At 29.1% G+C, this 20,474-nt stretch overlaps 5 protein-coding genes across 5 annotated transcripts; 4 read left to right on the forward strand and 1 right to left on the reverse strand.

Annotated features, from left to right (window-relative positions):
* Position 1: 1 nt before the first annotated feature.
* On the forward strand, positions 2-2,861 carry LOC145749629 (transcription initiation factor TFIID subunit 8-like). Its single transcript, XM_082565453.1, has 6 exons — positions 2-164; positions 433-594; positions 1,038-1,168; positions 1,267-1,414; positions 1,980-2,104; positions 2,191-2,861. Exons 1-6 carry the CDS (start codon positions 20-22, stop codon positions 2,407-2,409), a joined length of 930 nt encoding a protein of 309 aa, XP_082421579.1. The 5' UTR covers positions 2-19; the 3' UTR covers positions 2,410-2,861.
* On the reverse strand, positions 2,191-3,166 carry LOC145749631 (cilia- and flagella-associated protein HOATZ-like). Its single transcript, XM_082565455.1, has one exon. It carries the CDS (start codon positions 3,091-3,093, stop codon positions 2,704-2,706), a length of 390 nt encoding a protein of 129 aa, XP_082421581.1. The 5' UTR covers positions 3,094-3,166; the 3' UTR covers positions 2,191-2,703.
* Positions 3,167-3,729: 563 nt separating this feature from the next.
* LOC145749390 (serine/threonine-protein kinase PRP4 homolog) lies at positions 3,730-10,051 on the forward strand. Its single transcript, XM_082565145.1, has 14 exons — positions 3,730-3,823; positions 4,154-4,847; positions 5,049-5,192; positions 5,638-5,836; positions 6,032-6,152; positions 6,399-6,540; positions 6,778-6,894; positions 7,000-7,135; positions 7,481-7,670; positions 8,091-8,278; positions 8,412-8,596; positions 8,981-9,075; positions 9,151-9,255; positions 9,488-10,051. The coding sequence occupies exons 2-14, from the start codon at positions 4,192-4,194 to the stop codon at positions 9,763-9,765; spliced, it is 2,556 nt and encodes an 851-aa protein (XP_082421271.1). The 5' UTR covers positions 3,730-3,823; positions 4,154-4,191; the 3' UTR covers positions 9,766-10,051.
* Positions 10,052-10,689: 638 nt separating this feature from the next.
* Positions 10,690-13,588, forward strand: LOC145750089 (protein FAM72A-like). The gene is made up of 4 exons (XM_082566027.1): positions 10,690-11,032; positions 11,619-11,696; positions 11,996-12,120; positions 12,470-13,588. The coding sequence occupies exons 1-4, from the start codon at positions 10,863-10,865 to the stop codon at positions 12,568-12,570; spliced, it is 474 nt and encodes a 157-aa protein (XP_082422153.1). The 5' UTR covers positions 10,690-10,862; the 3' UTR covers positions 12,571-13,588.
* Positions 13,589-13,647: 59 nt separating this feature from the next.
* Positions 13,648-18,523, forward strand: LOC145749895 (F-box only protein 24-like). Its single transcript, XM_082565778.1, has 14 exons — positions 13,648-13,671; positions 13,886-13,954; positions 14,209-14,337; positions 14,530-14,740; positions 14,947-15,109; positions 15,401-15,488; positions 15,586-15,716; positions 15,789-15,963; positions 16,389-16,533; positions 16,677-16,789; positions 17,026-17,195; positions 17,444-17,573; positions 17,839-17,988; positions 18,206-18,523. The coding sequence occupies exons 1-14, from the start codon at positions 13,648-13,650 to the stop codon at positions 18,521-18,523; spliced, it is 2,016 nt and encodes a 671-aa protein (XP_082421904.1).
* The last annotated feature ends 1,951 nt before the right edge of the window (positions 18,524-20,474 follow it).

The following is a 20,474-nucleotide window of genomic DNA, read 5'->3' on the forward strand; positions in this document are numbered from 1 at the left end:
TGGTGTAAATAACTTAATAATGTCAACTGAAGGCACCAGTACTTCTGTAGAGTGTGGCTACAGACAGGGATTAAATGTATCAGCTGCATCTTTATGTTTTGAGGCTGGTTTCGATTCGGCTGAGCATATTGTTCTGGAGACTCTAACAGAAATGCTACAAAGCTGTAAGTAAACAGTCTACCTTCTGTCACAAATTTACAAAGAACCTAAAAGTATGTTAAGTTAATTAATTCCCTTATTAACCTTATTTGATTTGTTAATTTAATGTCAATAAACACTGAAAAATAAACTCAATTTTAGTTAAAATTTTTGGTATATAATATATTTATTTACAAAAAACGTAAAACCTTACTTTCTATTTGCTTTTATCATTATTTTGCATTTAAAATTTAACAACTTTAAGTTGATTTGTAATACAATATTATTTAACAGATTTAACAGAAATTGGAAACAGTACAAGGGCATTTTATGAGCACAGTGGAAGAACATTGCCAACACCCAAGGATGTTGTTTTTGCCATGACAAACATGGGATTTTCTACCAAAGACCTAACAAAATATGTGACAAGGAGAAATCGAATAACTCTTGGAACACGTTAGTTATTAATAAATATTAACTTTTTTTTTTGATTTATCTTTATCCCCCATATGGGAAGGTCGAATGCGAGACCTAAACATAGAGTAACATTAATCACTCCGACCCAGTCTCTAGTTGCTTTTAGCAGTTTGGGATATTATAGATTATAATTGCCTGTTAATTATGCTGCTGATTAAGTTCTGGCTCAGCAGGAGTACATACCGATTAAAGCGCCTTACTCAAGGGTGCTACAGCATGAGAGCAGTGGGGATTGAACCCATGACCTCATGGTGGTGGAACAAGTGTTCTTACCACTACACCACGCTGCCGGTGTTATATAATTATAACTTAAAGTGTTAATTTAAAGTGTTTTTTTATAAAGATGAATTACCAAAGAATTAGCTGCAATATGACTTATTTTGTTTATTTTAATATACTTTTTTGTTTAATTATTGTTACAGTATCAAAGACTACCGAGCCACTATCACCATCCGTATTTCAAGTGGGGACAAAAATGAATTTTCCAAATTACATTCCTGACAATTCAAAATTTCCTTCATTACCTGATCCCCACACCTACATTAGAACTATGGTCAGTACCTTAAAGTATTACAATGTTTCTTTTGAATTTTTTTTATAAACTCAGGTTCTGCATTTTAATATAACAAATTTTTAAATTTAATGTTTTAGACTGGGCAGAAACCAGAATCAGATTATGTAATATTAAGAGAACGTGCATCAGCGCAGAAGAGAGATGTTGAAAGAGCTTTGACAAGATTTGTAGCTAAAACTGGACAGAGTCACTTTTTATTACCAGATGACAAGAATGCATTTCCATGTATATATTTACATTTTTTTTTGTATATATCTTTATCCTCGATGTGGGAAAGTCGAATGCGCGACTTGAACATATAGTAACATCAGCTACTCCAAACCAGTCTCAAGTTGCCTGTGGCAGTTTGGGATATTATATATTATATAGATTATAATTGCCCGACAATTATACTGCTAATTAAGTGCTGGCTCAGCAGGACTTCATACCGTTTCTAGCGCCTTACTCAAGGGCGCTACAGCATGAGATCAGTGGCGATTGAACCCACGACCTCATGTGTGGTGTAGTAAGTGTTTTTACCACTACACCACGCTGCCGGTTATTATAACCTATATTATTACCTAATTAATAGACAAGTATAAAATATATATTTATATGTGTTTTTCAGTATTAAATTCTGTTTTAGTTTAACTGTTTTTTAAATTTCTTTATTTTAAATTCACACAAAAATTTATACCATATGAATATAAGATTTTTCGATATACAGAAATAAAAACCTAACTAAAAGTACTTTATTTGTCATAAAGTTGGTAATATTATTAATAGCATCTTCTTACCATTTTTTTCTCAGTAATTTCTGCCAATCGATCACCAGTGCCTTATCTTGCTGCCTTAATTCCATCTGAACTAGAAACCGTGAAACTTTATAATGAGATAAATGTAAAGAAAAACAACAAACAATCACAACCAAACACAGTAAGTAATTCTTGTTAACAAAAAATATAAAAATTATTTTTTTATTTATAAAAAAATATAAAAATTATTTTTTATTCTATGCACAGGCTGAAAAAGCAGGAACACCAAAAAGTCGAAAACTAAAAAGACCAAAAGTTCCAGAGGAAGAATCGGACTTTAACAATAAATCGAATGTACAACTAACCCATGGATCTAACGTTAACAGTAGCCAAGAATCAACATCAGCCAACGAGTTATGTTCAGTTAATCATAACCCTTATTTAAGGCCAGTTAAAGTTGCTAAATTAAAAAAGAGGGCAAGATGAAGTGTTTTGGGCAGTTCTACCTAAATATGCCTGGGGCCAGGGTAATTACACAAGGTTGGGGTAATTTAATAAAGCCCTCAAAGCCTTCAGGGTGTATTTTAATATGACCCGTTTTGGAATACTTTTATATGGAGCGACTAATAGGTTTTACTTTGAATTCACATTTGTTAAATTGTTAATTATCGAAGAATAAAAGCTATTGGAAATACATTCTTTTAAGCAATGTTTATTTCTTAGGTTTATCTTTTACCGTTATATTAAGTTATTGGTATTTTATTTTGTTACAATCTTCTCTTAAATTTTTTTTGAGATTTCTTCCATTTTTATTCTCCTTGCCCTTTGTTGATGCAAAACATTGATGATCTGTCTTCGATTGTTTGAAAGTTCTCGATATTTTTCTTTTTGTTCCAACTTTTCTTTTTCTCTTGCTTGGTACAAAAAAATTTCATTTTCTGTCAGCAATCGAAATTCTTTTTCTACGGTTCTTGCGTCTTGTTTTGGTTGTACTTGGGTCGGTGCAACACGAAGTCTTTGTTTAATATCGGCAGAAACTAACCGAGATTCAAGGGGAGGTTGCAGTGTTAGGGATTTCCAAAAACTTTTAGCATGCTCAACATCTTCGGTAGAGCATCCATCAAAGATTGTTACAGGAGTTGGAATCGTTTTATTTTTTTGTGATTTCATTTTTATATCATAGAATTGGTATTAGCTTTAAAAAGCAAAGTAAAATTGTTATATTGTCAAAAGCATTGATCCAAAAAACCTACAACAAAACTACAGCTGTTATTGAAAGGGTTATGGGTAATAATACAGCTGTTATTAAGAGGTTGGGAAAGCTATTAATGATAAACCTTTTACTATATTTAACTAAATTTATCTTTTTTTCGACGCGGATTTGTTATAGATTTCTACTTAAGATCTTAAGTTCTTATGGGTGCTTACTATTAAACTGGCTATGGGTAGTTCAAGCTAAAAATGTGGTAGTTCAGGATAAATCGAGTTTTCCTAATTTTTATTTTTAATTTCAACTTTAACGCCAACTCTACAGAAGTATGTTTATTTACGTTATTCGTCTTGGCGATAGTCACGTGATGAGGAGAGATTGAAGCCTAGCTACGATATAGAAAGAAAAGAGTTGGCAATTTATTTGATTTTCATTATTTACCCAATTAAAATAATTAAAGATACTAATTAATAAAGCATTTTCTAACAAGTTAAAATGCATTTTTTAAAATTTTTGCATATATTGATTTAAAAATATTTGGAATTACTGTTTTTATATTTATCCGCACGAGCAATATCCCTTGCACCTTTCCGCCTGCTCCCTGTTACAAAAACTCCCACGAAATTATTTATTAAAGATGGCTGACTTCGCATGTAATACGCAGAACATCTAAGCAACCTTTTTTTAAAGGTATCGTATATTTTAAACTGACATATTTTTAATAAAAGCAGTTATTTTAATTTATTTTTAATTGTGAAGTATTTTAAGTTACCTTTTTATTGTAAAAATCGCCAGTCTGTATATTGTAAAAATCGCCAGAGTAGAAATTTACGAAAAATATAACATTTTAAAGCTGATCATTTCAAAAAAAATCCAAATTGCCAGCTGGATAATAGCTTTTAATTAAATATATACATATTTTTATTGCATAAAACACGTTAGTTTAAGTTCAATAAATGCCTTTTTTGCTTATACGTGATATCAAAAAGTTTTTTTTAATAATTATATTTTGTGTTATAGATTATACAGTAAATTGTTTAAAGTGGTTGTTAGACAACATGGAAGCCAAACAATTTGATCTCGAAAATTATTCTGACTCTGATTCCAATGAGGAAACGAAAAAGGTTAAAAAATCCAAAAGTAAAAAAAGGCACAAAGAACATCAGAAAAAATCCAAACGAGAAACTAAAGAAAAACATTCGAAACATAAGCGGAAAAAACATAAAAGAAATCAAAGTGAAAGCGAAGAAGAGCCAAGACATTCCAGCAAAAGAAAAAAAGAATATGAAGATCCCGAAGTTGATCGCATCAGTGATTCTAAGGAGGTGGAGAAAAACAATCATGATGCAGAATCAAATAACGTTAGCGTTACTTCTTTAGAAGTGCCTGAAGAAACTGTTGAAGAGCAACAACTTGCTGACATTTTGAGTGAACTCGAGCAACAGAAAGCTTTAATTAAAGCTCAGTTGCTTGAAGATGCTACTGCGGAAGAAGGAGAAGTATCGGATGTTGAGAAAACGACATCAAAAAGTCAATTATCGGCAGAAAATGAAAACTTGTCTTCTGATGGAGAAAATAATTCTGTAAAAAAACAATCTAAGAAAAAGAAAAAGAGAAAGAATCGATCTCGTAGTAAAGAAAAAAAGAAGGAGATTGAGAAATCGCGGTCTAGTCAATCTAAATCTACATCTGCAGTAAAAGAAGATCGAATCAGGTATTTTATCATGTAACTATCAGTACCAATAAAATATACACAATTAGTTAGTTCGAATGGGTATGAATATATATTTTTAGGTATAACCCCATACAATTTTTCACAAGAAAAAATTCTACAAATTCATAAAAAAATAATTTTGCTTTCTTGCTACCAACAAAAAAGATTTCGTTGTCATTTTTGTTTTGTTCTGTTTTATAGAAAACCAAAATCTTCACAAGATGAAGAGAGAAAAAGTATTTCACAAGAAAAGCGAAATTCCTACTCAAAACATACATCAAGTAATGAACGAAGAGTTGAAAGTAGACATATTGAAAGAAGAACTCACCTTAATGAGAGATTAAGGTTGATAGATTTTATTCTTTTTTGTAAAGGCTTATAATTAAAAAAAAAAACTTAATTGTTCTTAAATTATTTTTTAAATAATTTAATAAATAAGTGAGCTATCTTGTTTTTTTTAAAACCTTTATGGCTTAAGCACACCGACTAAATTTCTGTTACAATCATTATTTTTTTAAAAAGTAACTTTAGAAGTGCATTTATGCTAAAATGATAATTACTTATTAAATTTTTTGTTTTACTAATAAACATTGATGCATTGAAATGAAGGACGCCAGCATTTAATGAGTGGCAACGGACTGCTTCAATTAGAGGTTTTAAGAACTTATTTTCCGTTCACACTCGTTAATAAAGTTAGTGGGTCTTGGTTGGAAAAAATATCTAGTTATGTAACACAAGAACTTGATAAAAAGATGAAAAATAAATATTTCTTATTTTTTTATAATTAAAGTAAAAGCAGCTATGAGAGGTCTCGCATAAGAAGAAGTCGATCCCGGGATCGGTATGATCGCCGTTACCATGACTCACGAAGCAGAAGAGACAAAGAAAGATATGAGAAAAGGAGGAGAAGGAATTCAAGTCAAGATAAATACAAGGGAAGTTTTTCGGAAGGAATGAAAACAAAATACGAGTCTAGTGATGATGAAGATGTAAGTTAAATATTAAAAAAAAATTAACGTTTGCAATATGTGGTATAAAAATAGGCTTAGCTTTACATGTAGTTTACAAAAAGCCAAGGATATAGTTTTTGAAAACTTGTTAATTTAGGAAATCTACTTATTAAATGATTTTTTTTTTGCCCAACAGAATGAATTAAAAAAAATTGTAATAACCTGTTTTTTTAGACTCCAGACGTTACAATGGATTCGGAAGAAGATGAAGAGTCAGTGATTGCCAAAAGAAGAATGAAGAGAATGGAGATCCTCAACAAATACCAGGAAAAGGAAAAGAAGGGACTTATACCAGGTATTATTTACATATACATTTGTTGAATGACCACAGAAAAAAATCACCCTGAATTGAATGTATATACCTCCTATACGATTATGTTAATAAAAAAATTTAAAAAGTAACTAGTTATGTTAAAAAGTGCCTTTTTTAATATAGTATTTTTTTGTATTGTGACCCTATATATTTATTTTTTTTTAAATATGCTAATATGAATTATATGACATTGCTACCTGTTATAAAATGTTTTTTAAAATTTTTTAGGATTAAGTGCGGTTGCAGATGAACGCCAATTACTTGATCGAGATAATGAAGATGAAACTGGAAGCTTGGTTATCGCTGATGATATGTTTGCATCAACGATAACCACTCGTGAAAATACTCCTGCCAGTTTCAGTAAAGAAGGGTAAGAATCATTTTTAAGTTAATAAATTATTTTTGTTTTGCTATTGTAAGAAAACATCATGAAAGTATTTAAAATAAAAAAAATATTGGTGCAACCATATCACGACAAATAAATAAAAATTTCATGACCATATTTGGATAATTAAATAATAATTTACGATTAATATTGTGGCAATAAATAAAATTTGACTGTAGGGTTAGCTATCGAACAGGTATTTACAATAAAATTGTTTTTTAGATCCTCATCTCCAGATGTGAACGAAGTTCTTAGCAAAGACATTGCTGACAATTTAAAAAATCTCACCAACGCCGACTTCGAGTCTGCTTTAAAGGACAAAATAAACCAAATCAACAAGTAAAATTATAATATTGTTGTTAAAAATTTCTAAATATGTAGTCAAACTTAACTTTAAAATTTAAAATGTGGCTAATACATGATTCAAAATTTTTTATTTTTTAGAACTATTCAGAATGAAAAAGAAAAACAAATCAAGGAGGAAAAAAATGCAGCAAGCGACATGTTTTCCGAAGATTTTACACACTTGAAATCTAGTAATTTTACGAGGGGATCGGATGCTGCAGACAGCAACCTTCAGGTACTGCAAAAGTAATAAACAATTCGTTCTTACATTAATTTATGGGATTACAAAAGATATTTAGTTAAAAAATATTCATATTTTGATACTTTTAATTTTTAAAATGACATTTATTTAAACATCTAAAAACTTACACCACCTACACAAAATGAACTTGCATTGCAAAATGAAACTTGCACTTAAAACTTACAAGCAAAATGAAAATGAAACTTGCAAAATGAACTTGCAAAATGAAACTTGCACTTAAAACTTACACAAAATGAACGAAAAATACCCTTTTTAATTTGTGCTTGATCTTTACTTAAATAAAAAATTATTCATTTTAAAAACTCAATTTATTTTTAGGACAACTGGACAGATTCTGATGGATATTATAGAGTTAGTATTGGGGAAGTATTGGAGAAGAGGTATCATGTATATGGTTACACTGGACAGGGGGTGTTTAGTAACGTGGTGAGAGCTCGTGACTCAGCGAGAGCCAATGCAGAAGTTGCAATCAAGATTATTAGGAAAAATGATTTGATGCACAAAACAGGTTAGTTTTGGTTTGGTTATATTTATTTAGAAAAACTTTGCATAAGCTATTTAAGATTTTGATTGGTTTTCGTATACTTTCGATCAAAATAATTTAAAATTAATTTGGACATTTTGTGTTTTTCTGTTTATAAACTCTTATACACTAATAGATTAAATTTTTTCACTCTTTTTTAAATTAGTTAGATTTTTTATCTGCTAGTAAGAATTTTATTTGTTGATTTTTTTAATTTAAAGTTTATCTTTTTTAATAAATATGGCCTTAAAGGTTAATTTTCGTACTGGTTTTAGCTTCTTACTTAGAGGAGCTACAGCATGGAAGCAGTGGGAATCCAACTCAAGACTTTATATGTGGAAAAACCACTGATTTCAACCATTAACGCCGGTTAATTTTAAGCACTTAACTTTGTAATTTTTACAGGTTTAAAGGAATTGGATTATTTAAGAAAATTAAATGATTTGGACAGAGATGACAAGTATCATTGTTTGAGACTTTATCGTCAGTTTCAGCACAAAGGTCATCTGTGTTTAGTGTTTGAATCTTTAAATATGAACCTCAGGGAGCTTCTGAAAAAATATGGAGCTAATATCGGATTACACATAAAAGCTGTAGGTTGATTTTTGTTTTTTACAATCAGTAAAATACAGAATTTTTTGTAAATTATTTTATACTTTAGGTAAAAAAAAGATTTGCTTTTTTTAGAAAAATATTTTTTAGTAAACATTTTTTATTTATATCTAGGTTCAATCTTATGCCCAACAACTCTTTCTTGCACTAAAACTCCTTAAAAAATGTAGCTTGCTACATGCTGATATAAAACCTGACAACATCTTGGTTAGTGAAAATAAATCTGTTTTGAAACTTTGTGATTTTGGGTCAACTTCTCATATTGCTGACCAGGATATCACACCATATCTTGTATCTAGGTCAGTAGAAATCTCATGTAAAAGAATGTTTTTTTTTAAATTTTTATGGCTTTGTTCTATAAAAATGGGTATGCCTGAAAGTTCATAAGGGAAGTTGTTTACAGTTATGAATGTTGTTAAGAGTGTGTCTTATAACAACTTTTATTTATTTTTTCACTAAAATCATTTTAAGAAATAGTTTTTTCTTTGTCAGACTTGTTTTTTATAAAAAATTCAAATTATATATTTTGAAATTTGTAATGCTTTACAAAATATAGTTTCACAATTTTACTTATTTTTTGTAGTTTTTTCTGAATAAAACAAAATCTACAAAAATTAATTATGGCAAACTTCTAAATGCAGATGTTTCTTTATCTAAATATATTTATTTAATTTTTTTTTTAGGTTTTATAGAGCACCTGAGATTATATTAGGAATCAAATTTGATTATGGAATTGATATGTGGTCAGTTGCTTGCACAATATTTGAGTTATATACAGGTTGGTGTAAAGAAGATTAAAATATATTATACACCCCTGTTCAGCATTTTTTGGAATTTATTTTAATTTTTTTAGGTCGAATTCTGTTTCCAGGAAAGTCTAACAACCAAATGTTAAAACTGATGATGGAATTGAAGGGAAAAATTCCACACAAAGTTTTAAAAAAGGGGATGCTTAAGGGTATGTGCTATATTATGTAATTTAAGTTAAAAAACTTTTAGTTAAGGCCTTCAACATAGCAAAAGAAAAAAGGTTTAGAAAAAAATTAAGTAATAGTTTTTTTAAGGAATTTTTTTTGGTATAAACTTGTTACTTATTTAATTTAACGCAAAACTTACTTATTTTAAATAATAATTTCAATATCACATAAGTATCTAGATCATATAGTTAAAATTTTTTTATCTTATTGCAGACCAACATTTTGACCATAGTCTTAATTTTCTTCTCACTGAAGTAGACAAGGTCACAGAACGCGAGAAAGTAACCGTGATGTCTATAATTAACGTGACCTTGGATTTAAAAAAAGAGCTGCTAGGTGGACAGTCTTTGTCGCGAATTCCTGAGGACCAGTTACGAAAAATCAATCAGCTTATTGACTTGTTAGATAAATGCCTTTCTCTCGATCCTGCAAAAAGAATGACAGTTAACCAGGCCTTAATTCATCCTTTTATTTTGGAAAAAGTTGCATAATACATTTCTTATACATTCCATTTAGCGAATTTGTTCTTTAAACCTGTTCTTTAATTGTCCTAGTACAGTTGTTATGATATTGTAAATTAAACAGTTCTGATGTTGCTTAAATGCCAATGGACATTTTATTTTGTAAATTCTGAAAACCTAAAAGAAAAAAACGTTGCAGTTCAGTGATGAAAAATAGTTCTTTATTTTTTCGAATTAATTATGGCAATTTGTCTATTTCTTTGGTTATTTCGTCTGTGTTTTAAATGCAACTCTGGTTTAATTAATACACTTAGAACAAATTACTTTTTTTGCAAATCTTTATTCTCTTTGTGGAAAGGACGATTTCATGGTCTAAACATAGTAATATTTGTTACCCTAACCCAGTCTAAAGTTAAATACTTGGCAGGGGTTTTACCCAAGTTGGGGGCGTTACAACATGGAAGGCGAGGGAATTGATTCCATGACTTAAGGCCTGTTCACACGACAAGCTTGCGCTGCGTTACGTTACGTAACTTTACGAGTTCTAGGGATTAACAAATACAAAATATCTAGTAAAAGTATACCGCTTACGAAATCTTGCGTAAATTTCGCTTCGGCTACAAAACTTTACGAAATCTTACGTAACTTACGCAAACTTTTGTACGTGTGAACCACTCTGTTCATTATAAATGGTTGCGAAATCTTACACTACGTTACGTTGCGTTGCGTACGCCGTGTGAACGGGCCTTTAATGATTATATAATAATTAAACAAGACGGTTATAGGTTAAAAGTTGTGGCCTTCAAAATTGCTCAAAAAATTTTTTACGCATAGATTTCGGAAACTGTTGACATTTATTTTATTCTTACGCTTATTAGTTTTATTTTCACATTCCGCGAACTAATATCGCCGTTCCGCCTTTCCGCATTTTTTCAACAGAGTAAAAATATTTTTTCTGGTGTGAATGAAAATGAAACTGTGGTCCGTAAGCTGATTTGTTTTTTGTTTTGCTTATTTACGCTTTACAAAGATAGTAAAAGTTTACAACTCAGACGAAGGTAAGCTTGGTGCTTTTTGTATCGAATTCTTCTAAACTATATAAGAAGATTGTAAAGCTGGAAATTGCGATGGAGTCAGTATGTGAAAAACCTGACCTTCACCCTTTGTTTAAGAACAAAGCTGTATTTAAAGTGTGGTGTGTTTATTGCTCAAATAATTTAAGCAATAGAACTATGAAAGCAATTCTTCTTGCCGATACCAAAGTAGACTTATATTCAACAGATTTCCCACCAAAATCGTGAGTATCTAAAGAACAGTTTTATTATAATTAAATCGTTATGTAAAATGCAATAATCTGATAACAGGGTTGCCAAATTTCCAAATGAAAATACCCGGGCCAAATTTTTTTGGCACCTTAAAAAAAACCTTTGTCATGCATAAAAAAGTGTTAATTTGAGATATAGCATTAGTCTGTTAGTTACTTTACGTTAGGTTCTTTGTTCTTTTGGGCACATGGCTAAAGGTTTTATATTACAAAAAAGTTAAAGGGTTTATAAAAACACTTTTCCACTTTAAAAAGTTATCCAATTTACCTACTTCGGTTCCAACTATTATTCGACATTGTATGCATATATGTCTTAATATGTTTTTAAAAAAATTACATATATATATATATAAGGTTGTATTGGCCATTTTCATTTTTGTGATTCCAACAAAAAAACATTTCAAAGTTTTAAATAGCACATTTTATTTAAAAGTCACCCTTTGAATAATGCTATTTATTGCATAACGTTACATTTAAAGAATAATATACTTTTTCTGTGAAAAAAAAATAGTTTGGTACAAGTTTTAAACTTTTATGAAAATATATCTGTTTGTAATAGAGCTGTTGATTTGATTGGAAAATATTACACAACAGGAACTTGTAATTGCAAAATAAGGGACATAGCTTGCATAAAATGGTAAGATTAATTTTGATATCAGATTATATTTTTAAAGTCCAATAATTTAATAACAAAATCTGATTAACCCAAGTAAATAATACTACTTGAGTAAGAAGTAGAATTGTAAGGCATTTTGATACCCCTATATTGTTGTCATATTTACAAGAGTTTTACAACTCTTTACTAATCAATACTAAAAGAAATCAATATACTTGAGTGTGCAAAAAAATAAGATTTCAGACGTGGTGTCACTGTTATTAAGAAAACTACTTGTAATGATTAAATCAATAACATATTGAATAACATGTTTACTTCAGTGGAAATCCAGTTGGTTATCATGTTGTTTTACCATGTGCAAAGTGTCTTGAATCATGTAATAACGGACATTTTTGGATTTTTTATCGCCACACTACTACAGTTACTAAATTACTTAATGACTCAGGTACATCAATATTTACAAATTAAAAAATATTTCTATGCTTCTTGTTGAATTTTTTATATTAAAAATGAAAAAAGCACAATGTAACTTGTAATATGCCCCATTTAAAGCTTACTGTTTAAATAACTAAAACACTTTTTTGTTATTTATATTTTTAAAAATGTTTTTTAATTTTACTATTATTTAAAGAAAAAATTTTAAAATATATATATTTTACTTTTATTTTATTTTAAATGGTTAGTATTTAAAATTACCTTTAATTTTAATTTGTAAGGCTTACAAAATACAAAGTTTTAAATTCTGTTATTCAGTTATAAGCTAATAAACATGTAACTTAAAAATATTCGTTTAGGTTCTGATATAGTAACCTGGGGGGACCTTGAATTGCAACAACAGCAAAAATCAAACTTAGATTCCAGCAATATTGATGACAATTATGATTTGTGCCGATGACAGGTTTTTCAATTTTGTTTTCTGTCAATTTTATTTTTGTAACATGTCATCAAGAATTGCCATGAGAATGTAATTTTTTTGTTTTTTGAACAATTATGTTAGTTTTGGTAAATAAGTTGCGAGTATTGTTTTTAATTTTAAGTTTTGACCTGTTAAAAAACTGACGAAAAAATGCAAAACAGGTTATATATTGTATTGATTTTTTCTTCTATGTTTTTTTTGCAATTTCTTCAAAAATTTTAACATTGTGAGTTTTAATTTTCTAATGACATCTCGTTTACTTGTTTGTGCACAGGAATTTTACTTTTTACCCTGAGATTTTAACTTTTGAGCTTACTTTTTTAGAGAACAACGCTTTATATATGTTTATTTGTTGTTTAAAAATAAGTTTTTTTGTACCCAATGCTACCTGTCTAGTTATATTTCTTCTTAGTTATTATTTTATGTTGTTTTTATGTTTAAACTACCTATATCTTACTTTTTTCTTCACTTTTAACTAAAGACTATAGCGCTTAATATTGAAAATCAATACCAAATAAATAAGAACAATTTGTATTTTAATGGATCTGCAATACTAGTATAAAGATTTAAAGCATGTGGCAACGTGGTTTTTGATTTGGTTTTGTATAGTGACGTTTTGTACGCCATAAACCACAATGCTTTACCACGTGTTTGTTGGTAAGTGTTTAAACTCATTTTAATAACGAACTTGTTAACTTTGTTTTCGGTAAAATTTGGAAGCGTTACTACAGAAGATAATGGTACTAAAATACAAATACATTAACCAATACAAACTTCTCGCGTGTATTTTTAATGTGAAGTTGACCAAAAAAATCATAAGCTAAAAATTCCTTTTTGAGCAGGTTTGCTTACTAAATGATAATTTCTTTGACCGTTTTAATAAGCAAACACGTAAACTTAACTTTTCTGTTTTGTGTTTTTTCTATTATTATTTAATTACTAAATGTTCAAAACTTGAGTTTTTTTCTGAAATACAAATGCCTGATTCTTGCTTTGATTGTTGTTATTTTGTTTCTTAAATGCAAAACGGCATCAAAAAACGTCATAATAGTCACAATGACGTTAAAATTGTATGCTCCAGTAATATTTTAATTAGGAAAAAATGGGAAAAAAATTAATTTTGGAACCCAATTTCAATACAGAAAGGCATTTTAATGGAATCAAATGTAAGTAAATAACCATTTTCAAATGATAAATTATGATAAAAACTAACTAATTGTGAAAAAAATAACTATGTTTATAAATTTATTTTAGTAGTAACCGGTCAAAAAGTAAATTAAAAAACTATTTTTAGGTAAATGTGTCAAGTCCAAAAAAATCAGAAAATGATAGAAAACGAAAATGGAAATCAATTTCTGAAAAGGTTTTTTACTTGCTATTGTTACTTTTCTCGAAATCAGACGTTTTCTTGATTCGACAAAGACTATATACATTTTTTATTTATATTTATTTCATTAACATATCACATAGATAGAGTGGTTAATGCTACAATGACGTCACTAACACCTACAAAACGTAATAATTTGCTAAAACACTATTCTACTTATTTAAACCTTCAAATTTTATTATTTAAAATTAAAAGTTTTATAAAATGAATCTCAAATTTTTATGTTTTAGGCAAGTTCATCAAAAGTGAAAATATCAGAACACAGTTTCCACCACGATAGCTCGAAAGAAGTTTTTAAACCGAATTGCGCAGAAAGAAATGATTTTATTCCCCCGTTTTTGCGTCTCCCCCCAGAACTGGTAATGTTTTAAAGAAACTTAAAAAATTATTTACAAATTTGTATTAACAGTCTTTAAACAATATGTCCGCATGGACTTTTTTATATAGTAAACTTTAAAAAAAATAAAATACAAAAATTATAAATAAATTTTGCCTTTTTTCTTTAATATTCTTACAAAATTATATTTTTAAATCGTTTTCATTGTTTTCAGTTAGCTCACGTTATCTACCATCTACGTCCAAGGGATATTGGTAATCTAGCAACAACATGCACAAGATTTAACGAGGTTATTAAACAAAGTCATGTCTGGAAAACTCTGTATCGCCAACATTATTCTACATCATTGAATTTCTTGTCTTTGTCCCAGGAAAGGTCGAATGTTTTAAAACCAATTTGTTGGAAGCGACAATTTTGTTTGAATTGTAAGTTATATTATTTATTTTGCTATAATTATTTAGTTTTATTTTTGAGATTTTGGTAGAATGTTGTTTTCGAAATTTATATTTCTTGAGAAAATATTCATTTTTGGTCAAATGGTTTGCTACCATTTACTTTTGCAGCTTTAAATCCTAAAATGTATATATTTCATTAAATCAAACATCTTTACATTACTACTTTATTTTTAAAGTTACCAAAGCCATTAAATATCAACAACTTGGTAGCAATGGTGGAAAAAGTCGTGTTCAGAATCAAATAACGGATACAAGTTCAGCCTTAGGATTTAAAAAATTATGTTGTAGTCGGGATCACGTGTTTGCTCTTGATTTGTCGAGTCAACTTCATGTTTACCGGTCAGTTTATCTTATTATCAAGTTTATTTTGTGTTTTAAGATAATAAAAAGAGTTTAATTCTGAAAATAGCGTACATGTACTTTAAATATATATAATCTATTAGGCTACTTTTTTTATTATATTTTGCTTTAAATGGAAAACACCAAAAGAATAATTAGTTAAATATTTAAAAAAACTAACATTGTTTTGGCTATGTAATCTGTAGCCATATAATTATTTAATATACTTTTAATTAAGTCAAAACAAAACACATTTATAATTTTTTTTAATCATGAATTAATATTCGGTAGGAGCAGGTTTGAGAAAGAATCAATTTCCAACGAATTTGTTTACAAAAAAGCAAACTGGCATCAAGAGTTTGCCAAAAACGTTGTCGACGTAAGTTTACCTCCATTGAATTTTTTATCTCCATTGAACAACATTATCTCCATTGAATTTTGTAAAAAACGATGATTTTAAATGTTTTGTAATTTAGGTAACAGCCGACCCACGGTACGACAACAACCACCGAAGATATGTTTATGTATTGACGCAGAGTGAAGCAATGCGCATGCGCAGAAATCAACCGAATACAAGAAGTACGCACGAAAATCACCAAGAAACTGGGTAAGTGCTAAATATATATTTTAATTCAACAACTTACATTTTTTTAAATTACTTATCGAAGCTATTTTTCAGTTGGAACGAAAATGGAAATCCAATCGCTGGCGACAAAATCGATGTTTTTGACGAAAGGTCGTGCAGGCGCGTATTTAACATGACCTTTGACCCTGAAATGCGATTTGTCTCCATGAAGTTGACTTCGATAATGCACCAGAAAAAAACGCTTTATATTCTAACCGATCAGGGCAAAGTAAGTTAGTCCTTTATAAATCTAAGTTTAGTATTTTTAAGACAAAAATGACAAATCGTTCAGCCATTTTCATTGTCATTTCTGTGTCCGATGATAGGTTTTATATTCTTGAACAATTAGAGGTTTTGTTTATAAGAAAATTGCGTCATCAGGACGTGTTTAAATTTCTGTTAAAGTTGGGTTTAAGGGCGAATAGTGTAGTTTTGGTGCGACGTAAACCAAAGAGCGTTGGGCACATAAGGCCCAGCTAGTACACCGTTATACCAGGCATTGTTTATCAGACTCTTCCAGGAAGAAATTTTTAAACCGCAGGCGTTAAAACATACGCAAAAGTTAACGATACCAACAGTACTGAAAAAAACTAATACAATGTTAGTGTGATTTATTTATAGAAACATACTAAAACTATAGTTATATTACTTAAGGTTTATTCATTGCATTTGTTTGAATCTTCTTTACTCAACTTGGGTTCAGAAGGTATGCAAGTCACTTTAAAATCAGCAAGTAAGACGCTCGGGGAAAAAGTTAAAAAGGTTGAAACCAGTGTTGGTATTGTTGGCTTTATAACAGGTAACTAAACTAACATAGAATTGTAACACTAAAAAGTTTTAATGTGTACGTCGGTATTTATAAATTTAGGGATAAACAGAATATATTAAAAAATACATTTTTTTAAATTAAAGCAAATATCATAATTCAACTTGTTTGTTTAGAAAGTGGTAAATTGCATGTTGTTATTCAAAAGAAATCGGAATTTATTGATATTTTTGGACGAGAAGCGGTTGTAAAATTATCAGTACCTCAAAATATACCACATGTTGCAAAGGTAGTTAAAAATTTAGCTGATAAAAAATATGCACAGTTAAAGTTAATGGCTATTTCTATTGTGCTTAACTTTACAATTATTGTTTATTAACGATTAAATATAATATGTAAAAAATTATGAAAAACTTATTTAGTTTAAAAATCTTTAAAAGGTATAATCATAATACAAAACAGATTAAAAAACTTCTACTAAAAAGAGTTTATTGAGTAAAATTTACAGCTTGTTCTAATTTGCAGATTATGCATTGTTCCCTGGGCGACCACCATCTTGGATTCATAGACGAATATAATCGAGCATTCTTAGTGGGAAACAACCGCCATGGTCAATTGGGAACCGGGGATAGAATGGACAGAAGTACACCTGTCCAAGTTTTAAGTGGGAAAACGATACGAATTTTGTATTGCAGGTAAATTTATTAGAACTTCTTGATTCCTTTACGCAAAATCTTTGGATCCATTAAAAACGTTTAATATTTAAAAAGATAAAACACATCAAACACCCGCGCTTTGTTTATATTGAATGTGGGAAAATGGGTTTTAGAAATCATTGCAACAACGTTACATAAGTAAATGTTTTCTCGGTATAGTTTGTATATATTAACCCGCGCTCTATTCACAATTTATACCATTTACATAATACACTTTTATGTTTTAGTTTAAACCACACCATGGTAGTTGTAGAAGAAAATCAAAAATGTGAAATTTTTGGTGCTGGCTGCGGATACAGCGGAAGACTACCAGGAACTAGCAGAGGAAGCGTTGAATTTGTGAAATTAGATATTAAGGTAAGAATATATTATTGTTTATTTATATGTTTGTACCTTACTATTAGTAAAATTGTATAATTGATTGTTTCAAGTTTTATTTTACAACATTTCCTCATAAATTTTAACATTTAATACATTCAAAGTTCAAAATATGTTGTTTTGTTATTGCAACTTTAAATTGTTTGTAGTAAGCCTTTTGATGTCCAAAAATAAACAGAAATACATAAAAATTAAATTTGATAGTTTTAATTGTTATATTTTTCTATTACTTTTATATTACAAGGTCCCTTGGGGAATTCGACAAATTGACTCGCACAAAAAATGCGTTTTTCTTCTTTCATGTTATGATATTAAAGATAAATCGGAATACAAAATCCAAACACAAGATCACCACCAACAGTTTCACCAACTTATGTCATTAAAATCACAAAAGGTTTTTTTCTTATACATATTAGTCAATACAACTATTTGAAATGTATTTTACTAGGTAGTTTTGTATTGTAAAGAAAGTCATTTTGTATAAATCCAACTTTTGTGGATTTATAAAAAAAAGGGTGAACAATTTTTTGGCAACATCTTTTAACTAATAAGATGGATGTTTATTCTAAATTCCAACCATAAACCAATCTAACTACTACTTTTCTTTATAGGAATTATTAATAGATCTTAAAAAAGCCGGTAGCATCCTGGAAAAGATTCGAATCATGGAGGCAATGGCTAATAAAATAAATTTCTCAACACCGTTGGTAAGTAACAAACATCATAAAGTTACTTCGACAAAAAGCACAGTTGGTCCTCTGTTTGAGACTTTAGCCCAGCAAAGCATAGACGCTTCGTCTTGGCAAGCGCACCAAGCAGCTAACTACAACATGTTAAAATTAGCAGTAGAACAGCTAAGAATTGAAGCAGAGAAAATTGAATTAGATAAGCAAAAGCGACTTTCTAAGAAAAGAAAGTTGAGTTTTTGATTTATTAAAATCGTACTTGAAAATAAATAAAAACACATTTAATGACAAATTGTAGACAGGCTTATTAAAAATATACTTTGTTTTATAGGCACGGTCAAAAAATACATTTATACGATATTCATGGTATAATAATATTGAGTTTTAATAACTTGACCAAATATCGAACCTCGAAGTATTTAAATTTTAGAACCAGTGGCTAATTAAATAAAAAACACAAACTTTTATTTTAGTTAAGTAACCCTAAAGTTCAAAATTGGGGAAACATTTTGAATAAATGAAAAAAGTGGGGTAACTTCCATGAAATTTTATACTAATTATCCAAATTGTTAGAGAAAAAAAATAGATATATAACATGTTCTTTACGTTTTTTTTTATTATTTTAACATAATAAAACATATATTCTATTTAAAAAATCTGATTTAATTTCGTTCAAAACTAAAAATCGCATTATTCTGAACAAAATAAGTAAGTACAATAATACCAAATGCGTTACGTAACTTTACGAGTTCTAGGGATTTTTTAAAATTTTAATAAAAAATATCTATTAAAAGTATACTGCTTACGAAATCTTGCGTAAACTTCGCAAACTTTCGTACATGTGAACGACTTTACTCATTTTAATTGGTTTCGAAATCTTACATTACATTACGTTACATCGCGTTGCGTACGCCGTGTGAACGGGCCTTTATTCATCAACTTATTCCACATAAGGAAGTTAACTGGGTTTCCAGAACTAAATTCGGTCAGGAATATAAGATATTTACAGAACGTAAGTTGTTTGTTTATTTTTGAGTCACTAGAGAAGTTTAAACCGTTTATATCGGTCATATATTGGAGTATAATAATTTTTTGTTTAGCGCGCTACTGAAGAGTTAACTAGATACCCTGTTATGACGTTTAACTAAAAAATGTAGCTATTATCTTTTTCTTTTAATTTTGACGTCATTCTTACGTCATAGGTGTTGGTATTGCACAAAACGAAGCAGGAAGCAGAAAATCATTTCTTCTCGGAAATCTCTGGAGTGTTGCGGAAGAGTTGGACGGTTCTGAATGCTACATAGAGTTTCATTCCGGGAGCTCGTGACGTCATTTAGGGAGTCAATTGCGTCACATCGTAAAATTGTGACGTCATTTAAAGGGTTGATTACCGCGTGACATTATTTCTTGACGTCATTTAAAAAAATTGAATGACATCACATTGTAAGTTTGTGACGTTTAGGGGGTGAACGACGTCACATTGTTAGCTTATAACGTCATTTAGATTGTAGTTGACCGCATTACGTTATTTTTAAGATTCTGTGACGTCATGTTTTAATTTTAAAACACTTTTCATGAAATGCGTGACGTAAATAAACATAAGGGAGCAATTATTGGGATTGTGATCAAACAATTTTTAAATATATTTTGCATTGTTGTAATACTATAACTTTACTTATTTAATTACAAAAAAAATAAGTTGAAAAATGCATAAAGATAAAAACAAAAAAAATACAATTTTTCTTTAATTACAATAAGGTAAACGGTGAAATGGTTTGGTCTAATAATTAAAAACCTATTATTTGGTTTCTTAATTTAGTTAATATTCTTAAATAAGTAATGTTTATGCATATTTACTTTTATAATAAAGATTAGCTTTGAAAATAATCGAATTATTTCGAACCATATTTTATTTATTAAAAAAATCTAGTTGTTATTTTTTATTGCAAAGAATATTAAATTAAATAAGAATGCACAAATTTTCATTATGAGTTATGTATTTGCAAAAAATTATACGAATATGAAGAAGCACTAACAAACCAATGATTTTAATTTTTATAATTAGGAAAAAGGGAATATTATTATTTACTACGACTGAATTAGGTTCGGTATAAAGCATAGGAAACTCAAAATTTTCCATTAAGCGAGGCGCGAGGAATGTGACGTCATAATTAGTGCGCCTTCTCGAGAAATT

The sequence above is a fragment of the Corella eumyota genome, chromosome 4 (assembly GCF_963082875.1).
Source record: "Corella eumyota chromosome 4, kaCorEumy4.1, whole genome shotgun sequence".
NCBI classification, from domain to species: Eukaryota; Metazoa; Chordata; class Ascidiacea; order Phlebobranchia; family Corellidae; genus Corella; species Corella eumyota.